We start from the raw sequence: 17,768 nt of genomic DNA, 5'->3' as shown, positions 1-17,768 counted from the left end.
AAAACAGTGGAACTCATGGGCGAAACACTTTCATTTGCCCCTCGGAAGGCCATAAAATCCCAAGTCTTGGCCAACTTCCTGGCTGAATGGACTGGCACCCAGTTGCCGACGGCCCCAATACAACCCGAGCTTTGGACCATGTACTTCGACGGGTCATTGATGAAAACAGGAGCAGGTGCTGGCTTGCTTTTCATCTCACCCCACGGGAAGCATGTGCGCTACATACTGCGCCTCCATTTTCCGGGGTCAAACAACGTGGCCGAGTATGAGGCCTTGGTTAATGGTCTGCGCATCACCGTCGAGCTAGGGGTTCGGCGCCTCGACGCTCGTGGCGACTCGCAGCTCGTCATTGACCAGGTCATGAAGAACTCCCACTGCCGCGACCAAAAAATGGAGGCCTACCGCGACGAAGTTCGGCGTTTGGAAGACAAGTTCTATGGGCTGGAACTCAACCATGTTGCTCGATGGTACAACAAAACCGCGGATGAGCTGGCGAAAATAGCCTCGGGGCAGATGACGGTTCCCCCGAACGTCTTCTCCAAGGATATATATCAACCATCTATCAAACTCGACGACGCGCTCGAGCCCGAGGAGGCCTCGGCCTAGCCCGAGGTACCCTCGACCGCCGAGGGTGAGGCCCTGCGCGTTGAGGGGGAGCGGAATGGGGTCACACCGGTCCTGAACTGGCAGACCCCATACCTGGAATATCTCCTCCGAGGAGAGCTGCCCCTCGACAAAGTCAAAGCTCGGTGACTGGCTCGGCGCGCCAAGTCGTTCGTTTTGCTGGGTGATGAAAAGGAGTTGTACCACCGCAGCCCCTCAGGCATTCTCCAACGGTGCATATCCATTGCCCAAGGACAAGAGTTGTTACAAGAAATACACTTGGGGGCTTGTGGTCACCATGCAGCACCTCGAACCCTCATTGGAAACGCCTTCCGACAAGGGTTCTACTGGCCAACCGCAGTGGCCAACGCCACCAGGATTGTACGCTCCTGCCGAGGGTGTCAACTCTACGTAAGACAGACGCACCTGCCCGCTCAAGCCCTGAAGACAATACCTATCACTTGGCCTTTCGCTGTGTGGGGTCTGGACCTCGTCAGTCCCTTGTAGAAGGCACCCGGGGGCTTCACGCACTTGCTGGTCGCCATCGACAAATTCTCCAAGTGGATCGAGGTCCGACCCTTAACCAGCATCAGGTCTGAGCAAGCGGTGGTGTTCTTCACAAATATCATCCATCGCTTTGGGGTCCCAAACTCAATCATCACCGACAATGGCACGCAGTTCACTGGGAAAAAGTTCCTGGACTTCTGCGAGGACCACCACATCCGTGTGGACTGGGCCGTCGTAGCGCACCCAATGACCAACGGGCAGGTAGAACACGCCAACGGTATGATTTTGCAGGGTCTAAAGCTGAGGATCTACAACGACCTCAATAAGTTCGGCAAGCGGTGGATAAAAGAGCTACCCTCGGTGGTGTGCAGTCTGAGGACGACGCCGAGCCGGGCCACATGTTTCTCGCTGTTTTTCCTAGTCTATAGGGCCGAGGCCATCCTACCCACGGTCTTGGAATACGGTTCCCCAAGGACAAAGGCTTACAACGACCGAAGCAACCAGGCCAGCCGAGAGGATTCATTGGACCAGCTGGAAGAGGCTTGGGACGTGGCCTTGCTAAACTCGACACGGTATCAGCAGTCCCTGCGACGCTACCACGCCCGAAGGGTACGGCCCCGAGACTTCCAAGTGGGAGACTTGGTACTTCGGCTGCGACAAAACGGCCGAGGGCACCACAAACTTACCCCTCCCTGGGAAGGGCCCTTCATCATCGCCAAGATTTTGAAGCCCGGGACATACAAGCTGGCCAACAATCAAGGCAAGGTCTACAACAACGCTTGGAACATCGAATAGCTATGTCGCTTTTACCCTTAAAATGTTTCAAGTCGTTCATGTATCTCGCTTTCTTTACATGTGTAAATAAAGTCTAACCATCAAGGAAGGATCAGCCTTGCCCCGGCAAAGCCCGATCCTCCCTCGAGAGCTAGAAGGGGGAAACCCCCTCTGCATCAAAATTTTTCTCGGAAAAGTCTTTTGCTAGAATGTCTTTCGTGCATTTCGACTGTGTCGATAACAGAATCCTAAAGACGAGCAAGAGAGACCGTAAGCGGCAAGGCCGACCGAGCCGAGGGACTCCTACGCCTCCGGGATACGGATACCTCACTCATCACCTTCCGCGAAAAGGATCAGACATCGGCAGGGGGAGGGACGGCACCCTTGGTGTCGTTTCCATCCTCGGCAGAATCCGGCGCAGCCTCGGATGGTGACACGGGCGGAAGGATCTCCACCTCAAAGGAGGAAGCCAGCGCCGCACTTGGGCCCTCAACGGCCGCGTCAAGCCTTTGGACCTCGGCTAAGGCAGCCTCCTCTTCGTCGGGTAGGCAGTACCCCTCGCTGACCCGCTCCAGATCCACATCATAGTGGGAAGCGAGCACGGCGAAGGCCCGCCTAACGCTGTGGTGCAGCGCCCTGCGGAGTCTGTTGCGCACATGGCCGCCCAAGGCCCACAGATGACTCTAGGGGGAGCTACCCGAGGGGACGATGTCGAGGCCAAAGGTCTGGCAGAAAGTCGAGATGGCCTCGGACATGGCCACGCACTCGGCCTCCTTCTGCTCAGCCGCCTCGGCAAGCGCCTTGCAGTTCTTGACAGACTCGTTAAGAGCCGTCTCGAACTCTGCAGACAGCCGGACAACATTCTTCAGACACAAGGAGAAGAATGAAGACGAAAACAAAGTCGCGAAGCAGGCAAAACGTACCTTCGGCCCGAGCGGACGCCTCGGCTAGCCGCTCTGTAGCCTCAGCCAACTGACCCCCAAGGGCCTCAGCCCGACTCACGGCCTCGACAACTTGGCTCCAAGACTGGTCTCGCTCGCCGATGGCCTAGCCGAGCTCCAGCTGCCGCTGCCGCATCTCCTCGGCCTAGGAAGCCACTTGCTCCTGGGCCGACAAAACCTCCGCTCGTGCCGACGCCGCCTCTGTCCGCGCCTCTGCTGCCTCCGACTTCAGCCATCGCAGAGCAACCGAAGGTCCGCCACCTCGGTGCTCCATTGGGAGAGGCGCTCATTGGCCTCGGCAAGCGTGGCCCGCTGGGATCGCAGCGACCTCCAAACGCCACTTTCGTGGCGGATGAACAACGACTTGGCGGTGCTCGCATCCGCGAGCTCCTGAGGAAGAAAATGAGATGTCGCAAAGAATGCCCTGGTCACACAAGGTGTACGACTAAGTCCTTACCTGGAAAACCTTAGGAACGTCCCTGGAAAGGGTCTCCATGGTCGACCGAAGCGACCTCATCGCCGCCTCGGTATACTCATGGAAACTATCCTGGGCCTTCTCCTCCAACCCATTGTTGAGGAGGAGGAGAGGCTCCGAGATGCCGCGACCCTAGAACTGGAGCGGCTGTCCGCACCATTCGTTGGGATTGAGCTACGCAGGGATAAGGCCGCTGCTCCCTAGGACAGGCCATGGTTATGCACGCCCGTCCACCAAGGCGTCGGGTCCCGCTGCAGCCGACGCGTCAGATACCACCGCCATCAACGCACTGGGCCTCTCCTCGGCGAAGGTGGCAGGCCTCCGATCACTAGCCTCGGCAACGACGGTTGCCCCCTCCTCGCGGCTGAGAACGGGGAGGTCGGGGATGACCACGGGTGGTGGCACCTCAACCATCCCGACGTCAGCAGCGACGTCCCCGGCGGGGGTCGATGCCGGTGCCAACGACAAGACAGGCGGGCTCGGAGCCACGACCACGTCAGCAGCCTCCCCCGGCATGATGGCCGCTCCGACAGCGGGGTTAGCTGGGGAAGTTTGCCCCATGGCAGCTCGTGCCGCCTGGGCCCCCCGTTGGAGGGTGCCTTGCGCGGATGCCAACCAATCGGCATGGCGCGCCGCAGCACCGGCCGCCGAAGCCGGCTTCGTCTTAAGTGCCTTTGTGGGGGCCAGACCGGCCAAGCCCTGCCTCCGCTTGCTGAAAGAAAGAGAGAGCAAGTTCAAGGCACACAACGAAAGACCGAAGCAGAGGTATCCTCAGATACTTACCCGCTCCGGAGCAAGACCAATCGTGCATGTGGGGAGGCCCCTCGGGCCCCTATCCCCGTAGGCGCTGCCAGGGGCTGCCCCGCCGCCGGCTTCGGTGCTGTTTCTGCCTCGGACGCCCGAGGCACCGAGGGAGCGGCCTGCCCAGGCGTCGCCACGACGGCCGAGGGACCGACCTCCTGTGCAGCCTGCGCAGGCACCTGCTCATGGGGAACAGGCGGATCGGCCTGACCCCCTGGAGTGACAACAACTATCTCGGCTAAGGGGTCAAGTACCCCCTCGGCCTGCCCCCGTTCTTCGGATTGGGACCTTGGTGCCTCGGCCCTAGGCGCTGATGGTGCCAGCCCACCTGGAGGCTGGCTCGGCGACCCCTGGCCTAGCCTCGGGTCTGAGCTGAGGCCAAGTCGGGCCGCCATGTCGTCATCTTCATCGTCGTCATCATCGTCATCATCGTCGTCGTCAGGCGTCTCTGGCAATGGATCCCTCGGGAGCCCATCCCTCACCTGCCTCTGATGACGCTTCTCCAAGGCTTCCCGAGCTAGCATCCTCTTGCGAGCTCGGGCCTTTTTCGCGTCCTTCTTCTCCTTCTCCTTCTCCTTCTCCGCGGCAAGCCTCCGCGCAGCTTGGTCCACCGCGTCCTCCGGGACCGGCGGCCGGGCGGGTTTATAAATCCTCAACCCCTAGGGACGAACAAAAATCCCAACCATGAGAATTAAAGGCGCAGAAAGCTCAGCGCGAAACAGGAGAAGGACCAGGCGCTTACCAGGGACACATACCCACGGTCGGGACGCATCGCAGGCTGGCTAAGGGCGCCGGCATCTGGCCTCCCTACCGTACTTGTTACCCGCTTAAGGAGGTCGTCGGTGGAGAGGGAGGTCGAGGACATCCGCGAGTCCTCCGAATCGACCCTCGACTTCATCTCCGCGAGCCGCAACCGCCGCTCGGCCAAAGGGAGCACCCTCCGACGATGGATAGCGGCGACGACCCCCGCAGCTGTAAGGGCCGCATCTCGTAACTTCTGCAAGGCCTCCAGAATGGGTTGGAGCTTCTCCTGTTTCTCGCGTGTGGCCCCCCAGTGCCAGTTAGTGCCAGCGGCGGTCACCACTCGTTGAGAAAACGACGGAAGCATCCCGCCGTCGTTCCGGAGATAAAACCACCGGTTCTGCCACCCCTTGTTCGAAGACACAAGGGAGGCAGGGATGTACTGCTGCACGCGCCCCGACCTCAGCTGCAGGGTGCAGCCACTGGCCCGCACCACCATGCGGACCTTCTTCGCCTCCGTCGTCGCGGCGAAGAACTCCACGGAGAAGAGATGGGTCCACAGGTCCCAGTGAGGGTCAATCCCCAGAAAACCCTCGCAAACCGCCGCAAAGATAGCCGCTTGCGCAATAGAGTTGGGGTTGAGGTTATGCAGCTCCACCCCGTAGTGGTGCAGGAGCGCCCGCATGAAGCAGCTCGCTGGCACTCCAAATCCCCGCTCATGGAAGGGGATGAAACTGACCACATACCCCGACGGCGGAGTCGGGTCGGCCTCGCTTGTAGGGGCCATCCACTCCGGCTGCGGCCCATCGGAGAGGGGACAGAGCAGACCATCGGCAATGAGGGCCTCCAGATCCTCCACAGCGACGGTGGAGAAAGGCCATGGGTCGCGCGGCGGAATGACGATCACCTTGTCAGCCATCGCCGAACGAAGGTGGTGGAGGCGGAAGGGATGAGGTGTGTGGTTTCCTTTTCTCTAGCTGCTCTCTTAGGTTGCGGAAACCAAAGCAGAAGGCAAGCGCAAACGGCAGGGTAAAGAACCACCACCGGCCCCTCTTCAGGGTATATAAAGGCCCGGGCGAGATCCACCGAAGGCTTCGCCCGAACCCGCCGCGGAATTCAAACTCGAAGGTGAAATGGTCTTTCTGTTCCTTGAACGGCTCGCGCACGCGCAACAGACGCCCTGCGAATCGCCCGTCCCGTCGCATTAACTCCTTGGCAGGGCAAGCGACACCTCCGGCAGGAGAAGCGGGCCTCGTTTCGCCTCCGTCATGATGACCGCGTCATAAAAGGTGTGCCACATTATTTAAATTTATATCCTTTTCCTTTTCCTCTCTCTCTCTTGCCATAGGGACCGGGAAAGGGGATATTGCGAAAAGGATCCTTCCCAGCAAAGGAAACGGGCCCCGAGCCCTCCTACTGATCAGGGGTTCGAAGGTTGCGCCCTTTGGGGTTCGGCAACCGCCCTAGAGCACTCGGGCTCCGAGCCCTTTACTGATCAGGGGTTCGAAGGCTGGCCCCTCGGAAGGGTTCGACAGCCGCCCTAGAGCACGCAGAGTTAGGGATGACCCTGGGTACGTCCATTACATGGCCGAGGCTCGGGCTATGCTCCCGAGGTACCCTAGGACATTTCCGAGACCAGAGGGAACGATTTGTAATGGAATCCCACCGGAGGGAGGCATCGAGCCCTTGGATCCTATCGAATGGGTCCGGGTCCAGCAAATCACCTGCAGTTACTTTTGGAGCGCGCCTCTGGGCCACTTGCCGACCCTTATCGAACGGGGCTCGGGCGTCCACTCGGATCACCCGTTAGCAGCTCACCGGAAACACCATGTTCGGTGCCCCCCGGGGGTAACATGGCGCTTTCCCCCCTTCCTCCTTGCAAAAAGGCGATGAAGGGGCGTATAATAAAAGTCGAGACGGTCCTTGATCGTCCTCTTGCTCCGTGCAGAGGCTCAGGGGCTGCTCTCGCACTAGGCTACGGCCAAACCGTTGACCACGTCAATAAACCAGCTTGAAAACTCGAAGCCTGACCGTGCACCCGGGCTGCGCCCGGGCCGCATGAGGGAACGACAAGGCTGGCCGAGGCATCACAAGAAGGATTAAGACCTCAGAGGAGTCAAACCACTCCTCCGAGGCCTCGGGGGCTACACCCGGCGGGTGCGCTCGCGCGCACCCGTCGGAACAAAGCATAACCGAGAAGGGCTGGTCCCCTAACAAAAAATCCGACAGAACCTCCAAGCGAGTACCTACACTCCCTTCGAGGCTCGGGGGCTACTGCCGGGGACCGTAATTAGGGGTACCCCCAACGCTCCTTAATCCAGCTGGAAAACGTCTTCAGAACAAACCATAAACGATCGATAAAGCGCAGGCTTCGTCTACCAAGGGACGCGACCTCATCCGAGCCCAGCCTTGGGAAAGGGCAGTAGTCCTGGACGAATTCACGCCTCGCCCGAGGGTCCCCTCAGTCGGCAGACGCACCCTCGGCTCGCCCGAAGCCCAGCTCGGGCAGACTTTGTCGTGCAGCGACCTCGTCCGAATCGCCTTACCAACCGACCGTATCGCATGCGTATTTAATGCGGGGATCGCTTGACACCTTATCCTGACACGCGTGCCTCAGTCGGCAAGGTCGAAGTGACCGCAGTCACTTCGCTCCCCTTTACTGACCGTTCTGACAGGAAAACAGCACCGTTCACTCCACTCCGGCAACTGTGCCAGCTGCCAGGGAAAGGCTGACAACAGCAAGTCACGACCTCCCGTGAGTTCAGCCTCGGGCGCAACAGGGAGCTCCGCCTCGCCCGACCCCAAGCCTCGGCCTCAGCTTCGGCCTCGGGGGAAGGTCTCTGCCTCGCCTGACCCTGGGCCTCGGCCTCAACCTCGGCCTCGGGAGAAGGACTCTGCCTCGCCCGACCCTGGGCCTCGGCCTCAGAGGAGTCGCCGCCTCGCTCGACCTCGGCCTCGTATCAGCTACGCTACTAGGGATCCATCATTACCCTACCCCTAGCTAGCCGCCTCAGGCTACGAGGGAACAAGACCGGTATCCCGTCTAAGTTACTCCGATAACAGGTAATGATGGTTCCCCGCATGCGCCCATGACGTCGGGTGCTCTCAAACCCCCTACGGAAGCAAGGAAACGTCAGCAAGATCCACGCCGCACTGCCAGCTAAGCTTCTACAGGGCACGAGGCACTTCTCCGACAACCACGTTGGTACATCTACAGGGCTCAAGGCGCTCCCTCGACGGCCACGTTACTATCTGTGCAGGGCTCAGGGCACTTCCCTGCCAGCCACGTTAGCTCTAAGCTACACCCCCATTGTACAGCTGGGCATCTCCTTGTGTTTATAAAAGGGGGTGTCCAGGGCCCCACGGGGGGAAGAAGGGGGAGAGAAAAAGAGACGAACGTGCAACGTACGAACACACGGACGCACGGCGCAGGCGAGCGGAGGCAGGCAGAGTAGGAGAGACGCGGTAGAGGCAGCCCCAGACGGCTCGCCTCAAGGCCGACCCCTCTCCTTCTCACTCTCCCTCGCTTCTCTCTCTCTCTCTCATTCTCGCTCTCCCGCAACACTTGTAACCCCTACTGCAAGCGCCCCCTGGTGCAGGATAATATAAGCCTCATCCAATCGCTTGTGTTCTATCTTGCATCAACCCATCTGGACAGGGGCACACGACACTAAAATTTACTAGTCGGTCCGGCTGAGGGCCCCCGGGTCCGAAACACCGACAATAGTTGTGAATAAATGTTGAGGACACAAATGTACTTTTACTCGGGCTACGTCTCATGTCTATAAATAGATCAACAGTAGCACTGTACCGTTCACGTTGAATGGTAATCACTCTCGCATCTTCACCTTCGAACAAGCCGAAGGTATCAATGTAATATAAATTTTGTTAATATTCATGTGCGTATTATGGAATACTCATGTGTAAGAGCCAATAAATTACATTCATTGTCTCTATGTATTTTTAACCTCATGAATCATGAAGGCCTGTCTTTCATGACCTTCGTCTGAAGATTATTATATCCGAAAGGAGATAATACTTCGGAGGATGAAGATCCTTAATCCTTAACAATTGTGTTGCCTTGTTCTTGATTCACAGCATTTGAGAATAAGTGACCAACATTTTCTATCTAGGAATGGCAACTCCCGCGATGATTTTTTTCCAGTGGGAATTCCCATGAACGTTTGCGAGGGATTTCTTTCCCATCTTCGTTCCCCGCGTGGATAAATCACCGACGGAGATTCTCCGTCCCGCTTAAATTATAATTAGGACATATGTCCTTTGTTATTAATGCAAAACATTGTTAGATGTTAGAAAATCAGCATGTGTGCATTAAAATGAACATATTTGTACAAGTGATCTTTTTAATGAGGTAATTATTTATTTTTGTTATTACACAAAAAACATCATGCGCAAGTTTAATGGATCTAGTGGGAAACAGGGATGAAAAATGATTTCCCGTTTATCCATTGCGAAGAATTTTTCTCTATTTACATTTCAGTGGGCTGTTTGGTTTGCTGGCTAACTTGCCATAGTTTGACACGCCTAAGTTTAGACAAGTTTGATCAAGTTAGTCATGTGTTTGGTTTGAAGCCACAATTGTAGCAAGATTTTTCTTCTGCTATGTAAGTCCTACTCATCAATAACGGGTAAAAGTGTGACAAGATTTTCTTAGACGTAACAAACTGTAAGTAGAATTTGAGTGTCTAATATTAATTAAGTATGACATAAAATTATGTGATAATTTTTAATACCATAAGTATAAAATCAAATAGACTGATAGGTATAGAACCAAACATGCCACCATAATCAGCACTTCTTCGACCTTCGGTGCTGAAGGCAACTCACCGTCCATCCAATAATCCACGTCAACATCAGCAGAGCATGCACTGGTAAAAAAAGGACACATCGTCTCATCTAAAATCACAGAAGAAATACCCGTCAAGCCAGCCCTCAACGCACACGCCCTTAATATTTATTCATCACCAACACCCATTATTCCATCTATTTTTTTCTTTTGCCCCACACTTTCGTCGCCGAGAGGCGAGGACGAGGACGCACCTCCCCTCTCGTCTCTCCTCTCCTCTTCCCTTCCCCTCAGCACCACGTCCGACGCGCTCCTCTCTACGCTGCTGCCCGCCGCCGCCAAGGGCTGCTCCCGTATCCGAGCGCGTCCCACCACGTCGCCCACTGCCATGGTGATCTCGGCTGAGCCGCGCCCGCCGCCTCCCCCGGATCCCGTTGCCGACGCCGCGGCGGTGGAAGCGGCGGCTGCGGTCACGTCGAACGCCCGCCAGGCCGCCGCGGTCACGTCGTTCCCGTCGCTCAAGACGTGGGGGAGCCACCGGGCCCTGCGCTGCGCCCACGTCAACCGCGCCGGCGACGCCACCGCCAGGCGCTCACCAGGGAAGCTCGCCGTGGTCAAGGAGAAGGCGCTGAGCCATCTCCACGAGGTGGAAGCTGGGAGCAGCGACGACGCCGACGCGGACCGCGTGGCGGCGGCGGAGGCCGCCCCCGCTCTGCCACCGTGGAAGCTGCGCACCCGGCGGCGCCCAAAGGAGGCGGCGCCGTCCGGGAGCATGGCAGCGCCGCCCGAGCGGAGGCCGTCGCGGGCCTGCGCGGAGGCTCTTGACCGGGCGCGGTTCTCCGTGACGCTCACGAGCGAGGAGATCGAGGAGGACATCTACTCCGTGACGGGCGCGCGGCCTCGCCGCCGCCCTAGGCGGCGGCCTCGCCCCGTGCAGAAACAGCTCGATGTGAGTACCCGCTCCAAGCCCACAAATGATAATGGCAAAATTGCCAAAGGCTCCGCTCCCTTCGGCCTCCTCCCTCCATCCCTTTACCCTATTCCACTCCAGGGACTCGTATGTAAATTTCGTAAAACCTTGCGTCCCCAGATGCTGTTCCCCGGCTTGTGGCTGTCGGAGATCACCGCCGAGACCTACCGGGTGCCTGACCACCGGTGAGAGACTGCGTTGCCGGCCCATCAAGCACCGTGGAGCCGTCGTCCCATCGGCGAGGGCGCAGGAACCCTGAAAGGCAAATTGTCCAAATTCACAATATCCGGTGCTGTCATTCCTTCTTTTAACTCGTCTTCTGCTAGTGATGTTACCATGAGCTAATCAGCTAGTAGTAGCTATCAGTAATTGTTATTAATTGATAGTCAGCTAGTAGCTATCAGTAATTGTTATTAGTTGATTGAATAGTTCTTTCTTTAACTCGTCTTTTGCTGGTAATTGTTATTAATTGATCGAATATTGGTGATTGTTATTAATTGATCGAATATCAACAAGCAAGTGACTAGTATCAGCTTGTTATATCTTTAGCTAAAGCTAAAGTACGTAAGCTGAAGTACCTTTGTTTACCATCTTCTGGATTGTAAAAAAACCCTAATCCTTCTCTCCTCACACACATCAACGTCGACGTTGCATGCGCAAAATGTCGAAAACTGACTCATACTTGCTGGGGGGATGATTAATACGACTATACGAGAGCAATAAAGGTGCGGAGGATCAGGGTTCGAACTCGGGCATGCCGGCTCAAACACGGTGATCCTTGCCATCGCATTTTGCGTCTGCCGAGATTGGTGGATTTTGGTCACATACCTGGTGAGCTTCTATCGGCAACGACTAGCGTGTAGTACATGGACTCGAGGCACGGGCGCACGGCGCATTATTTGAGCACGAATTGACGGCCGTTCGGCTGACACGCGGGCCCGACTAGGCGACCGGCGCCGGGAGCCGAACCGTTTGTAGAAAACCCTCGGCGCCGCTCGCCTGGTGACGGTGGGCAGGGCCTTTCCGTTGCCTGTTTTTAGCACCCGAGGCGGGGCCCCCTGTCAGCGGTGGGCGCAAGTTAGTTGGCAAATACTCCTAGTCCGATCCATGACGGTCCCGACCGTGGACCGCCAAGCCTCGCCGGTTTGTATGCTTTGCTCTCGTCCGCCCTGGCCTGTCCATGGCCCCGGTCCACGCGGCCCCCATTGTGGTTGCGATTAAGTCGCCCGGGCGGGGGTTGTTTCGAGATAATGATGAGATAAGTTGTTTCGATATAACAATTAACTAGATATATGCCCGTGCGTTGCAACGGATGGCACTTATGCACGTATAGATCATTATTTAGTGTTGCTATCAAAAATCAACTTAACAATCATAACAAATATCGAAGTCTGTTATTTCAAACAAAAGCAACCATATATTTTAATGAGAGCACTTAGAGCAATCGCATAGAAAGAAATAGCAAGACAACGGTCCACAGACACAGGGGGAAATATAGGCAGGAAACTTAGGCCATTCAATACAGTTAAGGACAAGACCCTGCACATTGGAGCAAGCAACACGGCACCGTCCCAGTAGAAAGGATCATTCATATGGAGCTGTACCACCACAGTTCCTCCCATGGAGAACCCGTAGAGGAATCTCTTCTTTAGCATGTTCTCCCCTTTCTATGGAAATGCAATGGACATGTAACATGTTAGCAAATAAATAATGGAGGTCCCATGTAGGGCTATGGTTTGCGTACATAGCCACTGGAATCCACAACTTCGTTCTCACCACATACACTCTTGAAATGGTCAGAGCAGTCTCTGACGTGTCATCAAAGCTCGACAGGTAGCCTTTCGAGCCTGAAGATTTACTGTGGCCCTCGTGGTTGATTACATGGACAATGTATCCACGGTGTACTAAAACAAAGGTTGTGTCTATGTTTTTTATGGAAGTTTGTGAGCATACATCGATGCCATGAGTTCATGGTTTTCACTAATGAAAAGAACATGAAAAATGAAACTGAAGGTTTACCTCCGATGGATATGCTGCACTCGGCTCCGTATCCTAGCAAAATTGAGCCATAGAAGAAAGAGCAGCTCGTTAGTTCTTAATCAAATGATGCACCAAGCAACCATAGTCAGAAACTTTATGAACAAATGATGCACCAAAATCATCAACATTAGATCCTGATTCAGCATTTGGTGTATCACTTAACAAGCCCTAACACTGAAAGAGGCAAATATAGTAGTAGTTTAGAACAAGAATCCAAAAAGCAATCGGTTTCCTACAATATAACTAATGAAGTTTATATAGTTTTACAATGTTACTTTCATCTGTTCCAACCGAAAGGAGGAGTTGTTTCTTTCTTCCCCCTCATAAATAGGTTTGATTTCCCTCGCGCATCCAGCTTCCAAATTGTGGATCAGCTACAAATGATATTATCTATCAGCACGTAGAGAAACATGGACAACATCCAGATGAACTATTTCTACGTAAACACAAAACATTAAATGGCACCTTCAATATATAAGGATCATTCCACGGCCCTTTGTTCGATCCTGGACAACCACCCTCGTCACTACATGTGCATGAACCGCCAAGGAATTCTGGCAGCTCACTGAGAAAAAAACAAGCAATATTAAATGTTGGTATGCTGAAGCTAGGAAACAGCTAAAGGGAACAAGTTCAGGTGAACACAGCTACGAGTACCTCGAATCTATTACTTCAAGAAGCCTGCTCTGGTAGTTCGAACCAAGCACCTACACGGAAGAAACAAAAACTAAAGATTGTGCTACCAAACAAGTGTCCACTAAAGGATGGTATACAATTTATGGGCCTTACATGAATCTTGGATGAAGTTTTTGGGTCAAGGAAGCCCTTCACGCTGTTCCAGATCCACTTAAATCCACTGCCAGCGTTCACAACAAACATTTGGTGGAGTGTTTGCATTCATCACATATTACTTAACTGGGTCAATAGGGAAATACCATAACATATTACCCATTGAAAAGAATAATTACCTCGGGATAATAATCGCTATCAATCTTCTGCATCCGATGCACAAGTTTTCTTGCAGTCTTGGAGAAATTCTTAAACCCCTGAAGAAATCAATAACAATCAAACTGAATAAACTACAAACAAATATGTATTCTATAAGCACAGCACAAACTGAACCGTTCACATACCACACCCTAGACGTCCAAGATGGTAGTGGTGGAGTCAATGTGCCTCTTGGCAGCCAATGTGCAGGCAGGGAACCTCTCCCTGAAGGCTCTCTCAAACTCCTGGACATGGTACTTGATGTAGCGATCCACAGAGGTGATCTGCATGAGTTTGTTGGGATCCACCTTCCCTAGCCTCTCAATGTACACGGGCCGGCCTTCGCGGTCCACACCATGGTAGCCCTGAGGGTAGTAGCGCAGCACATCATCCAGCTCCTCGAAAACAAAATCCTGAACGCATGGAGCAATAGAAGATTATTAATATATACCAAACAGAGATTAGTATCTCCCAAGTATTGCTTGCGGTCCAGAATTGGCTGTTAGTGACCACCTCGAGGATGGTGTTAGTTCCAAACTCCTTCCTCCATTTCAGCATCTCCGACCACATCAGCATCACCTTATCGGCTTCGAACTTCCTGGCCTTGAGGAACCTGAACCAAACCGCGAGTTTCAAGCACTGGCATAGTGGCATTCAACGAACCGCGTCCAAATGCAGCGCAGGCAAGGAAATAGAGGGGTGGGCTTTAATGTGACCTGAGCATCATGTGGTAGTCATCGTGCTTGTCGGGGAGGAAGCCATGCACGGTGAGGTGGTCCTAGAAGGAGGCGACGACGCGCTCCTCCTCGGCGTCGCGGACGTCCTCGATGGAGATGGCCGTCGGCGAGAAGCGGAAGTCGACGCGACGCCTCCCTCGCTTCTTGATGTCAAAACAAGTTTATGATGTCAGTAGATAACAAATTAGCAATATATATTCTTCTATAATAGTAGAAGATATGAGCAGCTCCGGCTCTTCCGTGCACCACGATCCACATAGCGATCACAAACTCTAGCATAGGCTCCCTGGTATTAATTTCAAATGCAGATCTTGGTCGTTGCGGCAACGGACAAAAGCCAACAAGTGTGGTGGTTGAGATGTCTTCTATGATTTTATTTCATCAAAGCCTCTAAAGTGTAATAGCATGCACATAGAATTTTGAGCCAGTAAGACATATTCAAAATTGGACACAACAACTTTATAGAGAAAATCAAAAAAATTGTCATATTATGAGGTTGCAACTCTTACTGCACATGAACTACAAAGACAAGTATCGGCCAAGTAGAAACTATACCAACTCTACACCTCAATAGCAGTTATACAATGGCCTGCATTTAACATCAACAAATGTGAAGATGCTCATCTACCATAAGCAAGCCCATGTTTTGAGGGAAGTGGTGCCTCATACTCCCCCTGGCAACAGCTAGGAATTAAGGTTATGTATGCCTCAACATGTTTTTAGTGCATCCAGGTCGCAAAGTATGAGGAGCACTTTTAATTGTAATTAGATTAATTACGAATAAAAAATATTTTCATATGCCTTCAGAACTTGCAAAACTGAAACAGACCAGGAGAGCCAGTGGGAGCTACGTTCTTAACTTCTTTTATTCTCAGTTTCAGGATTTCAGCTATGGCTATCAATTATAAACAGTGATGGTCGAACTGGTACCTGGTATGTCAAGTATGGTAGTAAATAGTAATATGACCAACAGATCACAAAAGAGCATTCTAGTTTCAGTTTTTCGATACTAACTAAAGCACCAAATGACACTGCAACATTTTTCAAGAATACAGACAAGAGAAAATCAACTAATCGAATCTGATCCAACCTTGAAATGATACCCAATAAAATATTTTTGTCATTTGTTTGTGATTTAAACATTGTTCTTCTGGGTACCTGCTAGGAAGAACAGGTGTGGCTCAGGATGCTCTAGAATGTAAGCAACAAGGCATCAAAACGAGGAAGAACAAATATATTCTCTCTAGCTGAAAAGTTTCAATGGAAAATAGCAACAGAAATAATGACAGTGTCTAGAATATTATGCTCATAAAAACAGCACAGATCATGTTGAAGTAAGAATGCAATGGTATAATTGTCACATAGTTCAAATGACCATTGGTGCCAAGCCTTCTATTACAAACAAACTGACTGGGAAGAAAAGGTAAGTTTAAGCATACCCATAGGGGAATCATAGCAGGAAAATTAAATGGGCATATCCCAGTGCAAACACCAAGTGGCTCCCGAATGCTAAATGTGTCGTTCCCAATAGAAACACTTGATTCATATTCGCCCATTTGCAATGTTCTCATTCCACAAGCATGCTCCACCACCTCTGTATGATAAGGAATTCAAAACCAAAGTAGTACAATAATCGGTCAACATAAGAAAGAGTTCTATCATAGAAAAAGGTCAACATTTGGAGCACATGAGCAGAATATTGGGGGCTACAATAAATAATTCATCAGTAATATTGGCATCTCATGAAATCGATATATAGAAATCATGAGACCACATGTAATACTACACAAATAATTACCAGCATATATGAGAAAGCAAAGTTTATGTGCTTGTTGTTGCAAAACTAAGGTCTAAATTAAGTGATGGCTGAAATTTTCTTTTGGGCGATACAGAAACTTTAAGATAATTACTCTAGTTGTCTAACCAGAAAAGAAAACCAAGTGTGTGCTTTCAATAAATGTGCGGTTAAATAAAAAACATGGTCGTCATGTTTAGCTCAATAAATATGCGGTTAAATAAAATATTTATTGAAAAAGCGCATTAGCTTGCAAATATGTTTAGCTCAAGAAATGTAGCTTCATAGCGGCAGTGCTATTTATAGTCATGAAAAATAGAAATTGGGAGTACTGAGGCTGCATGCTTTTTGCAAAGAATAGAAATAGGTTTCTTGAAAGAACGTGCATTGCTTTCCTGCTCATGAGATGCAAGGAGCAGTATTTTCCAAAAAATACGTGCAGCCTATTCATGTTTATGTGCTTGCAGCAGTAAAGAACTGGCTCTGCTGAACTCTAGCAAGATAGGAAATCATCATTTAAGATTTATGAGGACATGCATTTCTTTACTGCCCATGAGCTGCAAGCAAAAGCAGTATTTTCCCCAAAAAAACATGCAGCCTATTCCTGCTTATGTGCTTCTAGCAGTAAGGATTTGTCTCTGCTGACCTTTAGCAGGATAAGAAATCACAAGATTTATGAGCACCAGAGTTTATACCCAACAAAGAAGAAATCAGCAAGATAAGAAATCTCAACTAAGAAGAGAATTTGCATCCACCCATTACAAATCGAACTAACTTGCTTTGGATAATTTCACCTGAACCCAACAAAGAATGTTCGATGTAAACATTTTGACCATGATTGGTTGTTGGGCAGTTTTTTCTTTTGTTTTATGGGATACGAGACTTCTTCACGACTCCACTGCACCACCCATACGGTCCAACCCACTCTGACGATAGGATGCAGCAGGCGAGCTAGATCTCGCGACACGACTGGAACAGAGATAGCAGGCAGGCAGGCTCACCTTCTCGTTCATAGTCTAGCACTTGGACTGCACATAGACGTCGAGATCGAGGTTGTCGGCGAGCTGCACCCTGCCATCGCCAGTGCTGCCTCCCCCACCCCCGATCCCCACCGTGGTGGTGCTACTCACCAGGAACACTCTCGAGTGGCCTGCGGGCCGCGACCGCGACGACTTGGCTAACGCCTCCTCGGCGAGGAGAATCAAGGATGGCCACAGGGATGCGTTGTCGGCGTCGTCGGAGGGATTGAAGGAGAGTGTGGGCCGGGTGTTGGGAAGTGAAAGGAAAACTCGAAGGAATTTGGGATTAGGGTTACCTCTCCTCTGCTTGCCGTCCTCTCGGAGGAACTTGAACGCCTAAAAAGGGGCGATGGAGAACTGGTGGAGTCGCCGAGATGACTCGGTTGGATTTGGACTGGGCTTCCGTCGCCGCTCCCGTGAGACGTCCTAGCTTGAGTCAGACGTGTCGCGGTAGGATTGTGTGGCACAACGGTGGTTGAGGATGCGACGAGCTGTGGCGGAGAAGCAGTGGCCGGCTACACGGACAGGAAGAGGCCGAGGTGGGGGCGGCGGTCATGGATCCCGGTCATCG

General features: G+C 52.5%; 1 protein-coding gene and 1 pseudogene across 1 annotated transcript; one reads left to right on the top strand and one right to left on the bottom strand.

Annotated features, from left to right (window-relative positions):
- Positions 1 to 9,632: 9,632 nt before the first annotated feature.
- On the top strand, positions 9,633 to 11,206 carry LOC103649836 (uncharacterized). The gene is made up of 2 exons (XM_008675536.4): positions 9,633 to 10,598; positions 10,740 to 11,206. The coding sequence occupies exons 1-2, from the start codon at positions 10,038 to 10,040 to the stop codon at positions 10,806 to 10,808; spliced, it is 630 nt and encodes a 209-aa protein (XP_008673758.1). The 5' UTR covers positions 9,633 to 10,037; the 3' UTR covers positions 10,809 to 11,206.
- A 788-nt stretch (positions 11,207 to 11,994) lies between these two features.
- On the bottom strand, positions 11,995 to 17,263 carry LOC103649835 (phosphatidylinositol/phosphatidylcholine transfer protein SFH6-like; annotated as a pseudogene).
- Between the last annotated feature and the right edge of the window lie 505 nt (positions 17,264 to 17,768).

Source organism: Zea mays, chromosome 3 (assembly GCF_902167145.1).
Source record: "Zea mays cultivar B73 chromosome 3, Zm-B73-REFERENCE-NAM-5.0, whole genome shotgun sequence".
Lineage (NCBI taxonomy): Eukaryota > Viridiplantae > Streptophyta > Magnoliopsida > Poales > Poaceae > Zea > Zea mays.
Note: the sequence above shows the minus strand (reverse complement) of the source record. Positions and strands in the feature narration are given on the sequence as shown.